At 47.0% G+C, this 10,121-nt stretch overlaps 1 protein-coding gene across 1 annotated transcript; it reads right to left on the bottom strand.

Annotated features, from left to right (window-relative positions):
* Nucleotides 1-7,185: 7,185 nt before the first annotated feature.
* LOC138904736 (uncharacterized) lies at nucleotides 7,186-7,815 on the bottom strand. Its single transcript, XM_070193241.1, has one exon. It carries the CDS (start codon nucleotides 7,813-7,815, stop codon nucleotides 7,186-7,188), a length of 630 nt encoding a protein of 209 aa, XP_070049342.1.
* Nucleotides 7,816-10,121: the final 2,306 nt, after the last annotated feature.

Raw genomic sequence — 10,121 nt, 5'->3', positions numbered from 1 at the left:
CGCGACCAGCTACTGAGGCCGAGGAGACTGTTTCGCGCACTGCCGTCAATGAACCAGTACGTGAGCCCTCTTTGAAAATGTTCATCCCCGGGAGATGCTCGGTCAATGTCGATTTCAAGGTAGAAAAGCCTTCCTCCGTACAAGGCGAGTGTGAGGAGGTCTCAAGATACATCTGCTCGATCACCGAAGAGATCCTCCCCACGGTCTGAAAAGATTGCAACTGGGCCGATAAGGACATAGTGGTTCCCGACCCCGATGAAGCCATTACCACCCATGTCGAGGGATACCTAAGTGTTTACACTTATCCCTTTACATTGGGCCCGGTGGATCCGATCATTTTGGATTTCTGCAGAAGGTACAACGTGTGCCTAGGCCAGATTCATCCATCGCTCTGGAGGATCGTGATCCTCCTCGGGTTCTTCGTGAACAAAATCAATGGGTTCTCGTTCACCATCGACCATCTTTTTCACTTATATAGTCCCCGAATCTTTCGGGGGGGCTGATAAAGCTTGTGCGGCGGGCCAGTAAAGCCCCGTTCTCAAGTATTGATGAGGGCCAGGATCGGGGTTGGCAAGATCGTTTTGTCCAAGTGAGGACTTCGGACTTAATCCCAGCCGAGTGTAGGCCATTCCCCGAGAAGTGGAATACCTCACGTAAGTATGATTTACTTTCGAATGTCGATTTTACACTTATTTCTCTTTTTCTCATCGGTGCTTTGTGGTGGTGCAGTCGTCGCTCGGGTCCCAAACGCCGTCCCTCAACTCAAGAAGTGGGTCAAGGGTATCGTATCACAGATGCCCTATTCCGAGCTCTCGTGGAGCAAGCTCTCGAAGGGCTGTTGGGAGGCCTGTTCCCATGGCGAGACTTCTTTACCGAGTAGGTAGTATTAAGATTCCCCTTTTAACATTAAGCCCTTACTACCTTTACTCCTCTTTTGCAGGTTTATCTAAGGATGTCGAGTTGAGGCCTCCAGCCGGTGCCTAGGGCTTACCTACTGAGTCCCCTGCTCCGAGACAGGCCAAAGAGAAGAAAAGAAAGAGGACTCTAAATTCCCCGAGCTCAGAGAAAACAAAACAAGGAGAAGGCTGATGCGCAAGTCAAGAGAAAACACCAGCGCTCGAGCACCAGCTACAGATTCGCTTTATCGGCTGAGGGATGAATCCGAAAAAGAAGAACCTTTTGTTCTAGTAGCCCGTGAGCCGTCGCAACTTGATAAGGAGGGTGTCTCCGAACCAGAGATCCGTGAGGCATATCTGCCTCAAGCCAGGGAGATTGATGAGAAGACCGGGGTCGAGGCTTCCCGGGATGCGGGCAATTCTCCGAAGGAGGCACTCGGATTGATAGACATTACTGAGTCGCCCTCGTTCACCGAGTCCATGTACAATGAGGCTCAAACAGTGAAAGAGTGCCCCAACGAGGGGTCCCACGGAGCGGACGACCCCCTCCGATGCTTTTTTAATGGCGTGGATTCCACCATCACGGAAGACGTCACCAGATTAGGTGACATAGAGGTACCTAGTAAGAGTCAGACCTCGGGGGAAGGCGAGCCTAACTCGAGCCCGAAATTGGTCAACCGGTTCCATGCCCCGAGTGTGGATCCTGATCGGAAGCGGTCCATTGTCATTACCGTTCCGGAGGATGCCCGGGTTCTTTCTGCCCCCTAGGGGTGGCCAGTTACCTCTGGTGCCTGGTGACCGAAGAATACCAGGCCAAAATGAACGAGGTAGACGCGCCCTGCCTGTTTAACGAAGCACAATAGGTGTTGAACCGGGTAACTTTAGATAACTCTCGATGATTTCAATTTCTCCTTTTATACTTAAATTAATTCATTGATAATCCTAATATTTTTCTTCGTATTTGTAGGCCTTGGTGCTTCACCATGAAACTTTCCTCCCGTACCAGGATGAGCTGAACCAGCTCGAAGCCGAAGTTAGAGAGCTTACTGCGAAGAGAGACACGTACAAACTTCTCAGTGAGCAGCGTGAAGGAGAGGCTAAGAACCTTCGAGCTGAGTTGGAAGTGGCTCGGAAAGAACACGCCGATCTGGTCGAACAGGTAAAAATTTTTGAAGTTAGTGACAATGAGCTAGACACAGTGTCTAATGGTCGGAACCCGCAGGTTCAACAGAAGATTGATCGGATCGACCAGCTCTGAGCCAAGATAGATGCAGTCAAGGTCGAGGCCAAAGAGTGGAGAGGCAGGATGGACCACCTGGCCTCGGAAAAGGAGATTGCTCGGGCACAGTTGACCTCGGCGGAGGTCCAGCTTCGAGCGACGAGGGAGAAGGCTGAGGCACTGTCCCAAAATATTGAGGAGCTCTAGTCTCAGCTAAGCTCGGTTGTTTTTGATTTAGAGACCCTTGCCAAGGAGCTTAAGGCGGCCAAGTCGGTGGTTTAAGTAACCAAAGTTGATGTCGACGAGCTGGTGGCCCAGTATAAAGCCGATGCCGAGGCAGCCTAGGATAGCCTGAAAGATATTATCGAGTATGTGAAGTGGCAGTCCCGAAGGGAGGCCCTCGAGGAAGTTCATGCTTGGGGTTTTGATTTGTCGACCGAGGTCAAAAATGCTAAGGGGCTCGAGGCCGAGGCCAAGAAGTTGGCGTATCCCGAGGACGAAGAAGACTCCGAGGGTTTGGATGGATCCGGGGGCGGAGAAGATTCCGATGGTCTTGGCGACGAGGTGGGCTCCGGTGGAGAATAAGCCGTTTAAGTACCTTGTATATATTTTTTTCTTGTTTTTGTACTTTTGTACATTTTTGTCAAGGCCGTTTGGCCTTTGCAAAGATCTTTTCATATACATATATAAGGCTCTTTTTCCCTTCGACAGTTTTTAAGCTCGTTTCCTTTCGCCTTTTTCCTTATGATTGTAAAGATATCGAATGCCTTAGCACGTAATAATTAGGTCTTGTTCGGAGGTTCGAACATACCTTGATCTCGATGTTATTTTGTTTAAGACTCGTGGGGGGCTCGGTATGACTAGAAGCTTTCCCCAAAGTACTTAGATTTTGTTTTAGATTACAATTTTCCAAGGATAGCCTTTTGAACCGGTTTAGAAATTTTAAAGGCCCTTTTTTTTGTTACGGGTCTCGGACGTCTCCGAGACATTTTAAGACGGTCGTAGCCTTTCTAGTTCGGTTGTTGCCCAGTGGGCTTGTCACCCCGAGTCATCCGGGATTAACCGATATAACCATTTCCGAATGGGGTGGCCGTAGCCTTTAAAGTTCGAGCACTGCCAAATAAGCTTTGAGCCCCCGGGCTTCATTATCCCGGGCTATCTGAATCTGCCTTGGGTGGTAGTCCCCAAGTAAGGTGGCCCTTGGGCTCGATGTCTTTAGGGAATCAAATTTAAGAAAGAAAAATTTTCAGGGGACAAAATAGTTATCCGCAAGGTAGAAACTTCCTTTCAATTTTGTGCGTAATATACAAAGTTACACATGTTCAAGCTTTGTGTCCGGGCTCGGGCAGTCTATGTGGGCACGGTTCATTCGACCGTTTGGCCCTTACAGTAAATTCTATCGATCGAGCCTAGACTATTCGAGCACAAAGTTTCTTTCCTTGCCATAATCTTTATATGAGGGTGATGCCCCCCAGTGTTCGAGGCCTATCATAGAGAAGCCTCGGATACTGTTGACAACCGATCTTTGATTCTAAGTTAGCACGATCCACTGTTTCCTCATTAAAAACCTTGCCGAAAAACCCATTTGGGACAAAACCAGTTCAAGAGAAAAAGAGTGCAACGTGTGCTTTCAGGCCTAAAAATTGTATCGTTCTTTGACGGTTACCTGCAAGTATTAGTCCAAAACGTAAATAAATAAAATAAGTAAATGGGGTCGTACCTTAGCAGTAATATCGTTTCAAGTGAGTTACGTTCCAGTTATTCGGTAGTCATTCACCGTTCATTGATCCGAACTTGTACGACCCTTTTCCAGTGATCTCAATAATTTGATACGGACCTTCCCAGTTCGGTTCCAGCTTTACTTCGTTTGGGTTCCGGGTGTTTAATGTGACCCTCCTCAACACTAAGTCCCCGACATTGAAGTGTTGAAGGTTGGCTCTTCGATTGTAATACCTTTCAATCCATTATTTTTGGGCGGCCATCCGGATGAGGGCGGCTTCGCGCCTTTCATCTAACAGTTCCAGACTCGTATTCATGGTCTCGTTGTTTGATTCTTCGGTTGCATATCGGAACCTGAGACTCATTTCTCCGACTTCGACCAGTATTAGAGCTTTGGCACCGTAAACCAACGAGAATAGGGTGGCCCCGGTACTGGATTTCAAGGTCGTACGGTAAGCCCATAGGACTTCGGGCAAGATTTCTTTCCATTTTCATTTGGCGTCGATCAATCTCTTTCTGAGGTTTTAGAGTATGGTTTTGTTCGTGGACTCTTCTTGCCCGTTCCCACTAGGATGATATGGTGTTGACAGGATTCTTTTGATCTTATGATCTTCGAGAAAGTTGCTTACTTTGCTTTCGATGAACTGCTTTCCATTGTCACACACGATCTCGGCTGGCATTCCGAACCGACATATTATGTGGTCCCAGATGAAATCAATGACTTCCTTCTCCCTGAATTTCTTAAACGCCTGGGCTTCCACCCATTTTAAAAAATAGTCAGTCATAAACAATATAAATTGAGCCTTACCGGGTTCCCATGGAAGGGTGCCGACGATATCCATCCCCTATTTCATGAACGGCCAGGGCGACGGGACCAAATGTAACAGCTCCCCGGGCTGATGAATCATCGGAGCATGCCTTTGACATCCGTCGCATTTTCGTACGAACTCCTTCGCGTCCTTTTCCATGTCGATCCAATAGTAGCCGGCTCTGATTCTTTTCTGAACTAACAATTCGGCGCCCAAATGATTTCTGCAGGTGCCTTCATGGATTTCCCTCGGAATATACTCTGTGTCTCCAGGTCCTAGACATATTTCGAGTGGGCCATCGAATGTTCTCCGAAACAGTGTACCATCTTCGGACAGGCTGAACTGGGCCGCCTTCATATGCAGAGTCCTCGATTCCTTAGGGTCCGAAGGAAGTTTTCCGGTCTTAAGATATTCTATATATTTGTTTCTCCAGTCCCAAGTCAGGCTTATTGAGTTTATCTCGTCGTAAACTTCTTCCACTACCGATCTCATGAGTTGTACGAATGCCCCCAAGTTGAACTCATCGTCATCGACCGACAATACCAAGTTAGCAAGGGAATAGGCCTCACTGTTTTGATCTCGAGGCACATATTGTAGAGTCCACTCTTTGAACCGATGTAACGTTACCTGCAGTTTATCCAGGTATCTTTGCATTCGTTCCTTTCTGAATTCGAACGTCCCATTAACTTGGTTCACCACAAGGAGGGAGTCGCAATTAGCTTCGATCACCTCTACCCCCAAGTTTTTGGCAAGTTTGAGACCTGCAATCATGGCCTCATACTTGGCCTCATTGTTAGTTAATTTTACAGTCCTACTAGATTGTCTAACTACATTACCTGCGGGTGGTTTCAAGACAATTCCAAGTCCAGGACCCTTTGCGTTCGAGGTTCCGTCTGTAAAGAGGGTCCAGATTCCCGAAGAAGTCCCCGAGTTCAACAACAACTCTCTTTCGACCTCGGGTATTAGGGCCGGTGTAAAGTCGGCCACAAAGTCTGCCAAAATTTGAGACTTAATGGCGGTCCGAGGCCGATATTCGAGGTCATACCCATTGATCTCTACGTCCCATTTGGCCAACCATCCCAAGAGCTAGGGTTACATTCCTCAATGGGTAAGTGGTTACGACACATATGGGGTGACATTGAAAGTACGGTTTTAGCTTCCTAGAGGCACTTAGCAACGCGAGCGCTAGCTATTCTAGGTGAAGGTACCTAGTTTCGGCCTCTCCAAGAGTCCTACTAACATAGTAAATTGGAATTGCGTACCTTTTTCTTCGCGGACCAGGACTCCACTTACCGCTATCTCCGATACTACCAAGTACAGGTATAGTTGTTCGTCTGTCTTCGGTGTGTGAAGTAGCGGTGGGCTCGATAGATATCACTTGAGCCCCTCCAAGGCCTGTTGGCACTCTGGGGTCCATGAGAAGTTATTCTTTTTCTTCAATAGTGAGAAGAAACGGTGGCTCTTGTCGGATGACCTCGAAATAAATCGTCCCAAGGCGGCTATACGTCCAGTTAACTTTTGTACGGCCTTCACGTTGTCCACAACATTGATATCTTTGATGGAATTGAACTTATCGGGGTTGATCTCGATCCCCCGGTTGGATACCATGAATCCAAGAAATTTATCGGACCCGACTCCAAATGCACATTTCTCCGGGTTCAGCTTCATATTGTATTTTTTTCAATATGCTGAAGGTTTCCTGCAAATGTTTCAAATGGTCCTCTACTTGCAGGGACTTAACCAACATATCATCAATGTAAACCTCCATTGATTTTCCTATTTGTTCTTTGAACATCCGATTTACCAGGCATTGGTAAGTGGCGTCGGTGTTTTTTTGTCTGAACGGCATCACGTAATAGCAGTAGGTGTCGTACTTGGTGATGAAGGAAGTTTTTTCCTGATCACCCTGGTCCATCTGAATTTGGTTGTACTCGGAATAAGCATCGAGAAAATTGAGGATCTCGTGGTCGGTCATTGCATCGATCATGCGATCAATGTTAGGCAAAGGGAAAGAGTCCTTGGGACACACTTTATTCAAATCTTTATAATCCACATACATTCTTAATTTGTTCCCCTTTTTGGGGACTAATACTACGTTTGCTAACCAGTCCGGGTATTTAACCTCCCAGATGGATCCTATTTTAAGGAGTTCAGATACCTCGTCCTTGATGAAAGCATGTTTGACCTCGGACTGGGATCTCCTCTTCTGCTTGACCAGGTGGAACTTCTGGTCCAGGATCAACCTGTGAGTGGTTATTTCCGGCGGGATCCTTGTCATATCAAGGTGGGACCAAGCAAAACAATCTTCGTTAGTAATAAGAAATTGAATAAGTTTTTTCCTGAGCTCGGGATTCAACCCCGTGACTAGGTATACCTTTTGATCGGTCAAGCGTTCGATCAGTACGACTTGCTCCAGTTCATCGACCATTGATTTGGTAGCATCGGAATCATCGGGAGCTGCGAAAGACCTGGGAACCCCATAATCGTCGTCCTCACCCATCTCGTGCTTCTCCAGTTGGGATAGAGTCGGTGTCAGTAGTTGCTATTTGGTATCTCCCTTGTTGACCGGACCCAGCTCCTTAGGTGCCGTAAGTGTTGATATCAGGACCACCTCGTCAACTGCGAACATCTCTTTGGCATCCGGTTGTTCTCCGTAAACTATTTTAGTTCCTCCCGACATCAGGAACTTCAACACCTGGTGCAGAGTCGAGGGTACCACCCTCATGTTGTGAATCCATGGTCTTCCGAATAGAGCATTGTACCTCATGTCCTCCTCGATCACATAGAACATTGTTTCCTGAACGGTCCCAGCGATGTTCACCGGTAACGTTATCTCCCATTTAGTGGTCTCATATGCCATGTTGAACCCGTTTAGGACTCGGACCACAGGCACGATCTGATCTTGTAGGCTGAGCTGTTCCACGACCCTCGATCTGATGATGTTAGCCGAGCTACTTGGATCAATTAATACCCGTTTAACTCGAGATTTATTTATGAGTACTGATATTACCAGTGCATCATTGTGGGGCTGAATGATCCCCTCAGCGTCTTCGTCGTTTAAAGATAAGGTTCCCTCCGGAACGTAATACCGAGTCTGGTTTTCCCTTGTGATAGATACTTTGGTGCGCTTCAGCATCGGCCCCTGGGGAACATCGACCCCACCGATAATCATGTTAATGACGTGCTGAGGTTTCTCATGTTTAACCTATTTACCATAATCTCTGTTCCTAAAGTGGTTCTTGGCTCGATCACTCAGGAACTCTCGGAGATGCCCATTATTGAACAGCCGGGATACTTCCTCTCTTAATTATCGGTAATCTTCTATCATGTGACTGTGAGTGCCATGATATTTTCACATTAGGTTAGGATCCCTTTGGGCTGGATTAGATTGTAGAGGTCGAGGCCATTTGGTGTGTCCAATGGCGGATTCGATGGCGGCGGCGGCGAAGTTAAAATTGTACTCTGATAGCCTTGGCGCTTCATTCGACCTGATGGGCCTGTCAAAACTGATTTTGCTCATGAGTCCTCGGTTGTTTTGACCTTGATCACTTCTTCTTTCACTTTTCACGGGGTTTCGCCCAGATTCACTACCTCTTCGGTCTCCATTGTATGGCTAATACCGATCCTTGTTCGACCTTGGTTCACGATCAATGTCTCTCCTGACTCTATCAACTGATCTGAGGGGATAAACGGATCCGAAAGTGCCCTCGGGTTGATCATCTTCGACCCTTATTTTTTATTGATACCGATTATGCACGTCGCCCCAGGTGACAGTCGGGTACTCCACCAGATGTTTCTTCAACTGTTGTAAAGCCAACGAGCTTCGAACATTGAGTCCCTGGGTGAAGGCTTGAACGGTCCAATCATCTGTGACCGGAGGCAAGTTCATCCCTGAGCATCTCATTATCCCTCTGCTTCACTTTGAAAAGGTCTGACTTCCTGGTCTCGACCTTGATAGCCCCGGCGTGTGCTTTTACAAATGAATCTGCAAGCATAGCAAACGAGTCAATAGAATTAGGAGGTAGGTTGTGAAACCATATCATACCTCTCTTGGATAGAGTTTCCTCAAACTTTTTCAGCAGGATAGACTCGATCTCGTCATCCTCCAAGTCGTTCCTTTTGATGGCGCATGTGTAGGAGGTCACATGCGTATTTGGGTCGGTCGTTCCTTTGTACTTAGGAATCCCAGGCATGCAGAACTTTTTTGGGAACGGCTTCGGCGCTGCGCTCGGAGGAAAAGATTTTTGAACAAACTTTTTGGGATCCAAGCCCTTCAATATCGGAGGTGCTCCTGGGATTTGATCGACCCTCGAATTGTAGGTTTTCACCTTTTTGTCATTGGTTTCGATTTTCTTCTCCCCCGATTCTATCCGTTTTGTCAATTCCTCGAACATTTTTATAATCTCGGGGTTAGTTCCCGATTCATTTTCATTCAGCCTCTCCGTGATCGGTTCATTTCTGTGGGTGACTTCCCTGGATGGCTCGGGCTCGACCCTGCTCGGTGCTCAGCTTTGGTTCTGCAGTTGGGCCATCGCTGCCTGCTGAGCCTGCAGCATTTCAAAGATCACCCGTAAGTTGATCCCATTTCCTTCACCGTCACGAGCATTTTGAGCTACTGACCGGACTCCCCCGTGGATGTTGTTCTTAGGATCGGTGGGCAAATTCTTGTTGATGGCCACGTGTGAGCCGGCGTCGATAGGGTCCTCGACTGGAACTCTGCTGAGATCGACTAGGGGCACCTCGTTACCGGGTGCTGCATTGTTGTTCTCGCCATGGTGGCCGGACTTCACATCCATGTTTAGAGGGGCATACTGGGGGTTTGACATTTCGATTTTAACCTGAATCAAAGATACTTCAAAGAACAAGTGTAAAATAGGGTGTGTTACGGGAATTTGTATCAAATTACCGCTATTATCCTTAGCCTCACGGTGGGCGCTAAACTGTTTACCCTCAAAATCGGATAACAAATAAATTTTTAAGTGATTTTAAGGATACACGGATTAACTTGATACAAAGCGATAAATTAAGTTGTTATTGAATAAATAAAGATAAAATAAATTCAAACCACACGAGTTGGATAGTTTCAACTTTGATGGAATAATCGCTTTCGAGCCGGGCTCACCACGACCGGTGTCGATCAAGAAAGAACAAGAGTTTAAAGACAGAGAAAAATATTAACGTATTGCTTTTTAGTGAGTGTTACAATGTGTCAAATAAATTTTATATAGTAGGGGAGTCCTATTTTAGGTAAAACTCTATAAAAGGTAAAAAAAAATCTTCTGATTCGCTGAGTGCGGGTTCTTTATCGATATGTGCCGAGATTCCCGCCGTAACATTCGGCCGGTCACGGATATTTCGGCCTTATGTTGGCTATGTTGGATTGTCTGACAATGTTCTTCGAAGTCGTTCGAGGCTAGGGCCAGTTCTGGGATCATGGCCTCGATATTCTCGAAGGCAGGCGTCATGCCCCCGGGTTCT

This window comes from Nicotiana tomentosiformis, chromosome 2, assembly GCF_000390325.3.
Source record: "Nicotiana tomentosiformis chromosome 2, ASM39032v3, whole genome shotgun sequence".
In the NCBI taxonomy this organism is placed as follows: domain Eukaryota; kingdom Viridiplantae; phylum Streptophyta; class Magnoliopsida; order Solanales; family Solanaceae; genus Nicotiana; species Nicotiana tomentosiformis.
The sequence above is the reverse complement of the archived record's forward strand: the minus strand, read 5'-3'. Positions and strand labels throughout refer to the sequence as shown.

What these genes read in the sequence shown, in the direction of transcription:
- LOC138904736 (XM_070193241.1), bottom strand. Translation starts at nt 7,815, where the DNA reads ATGATTATCGGTGGGGTCGATGTTCCCCAGGGGCCGATGCTGAAGCGC.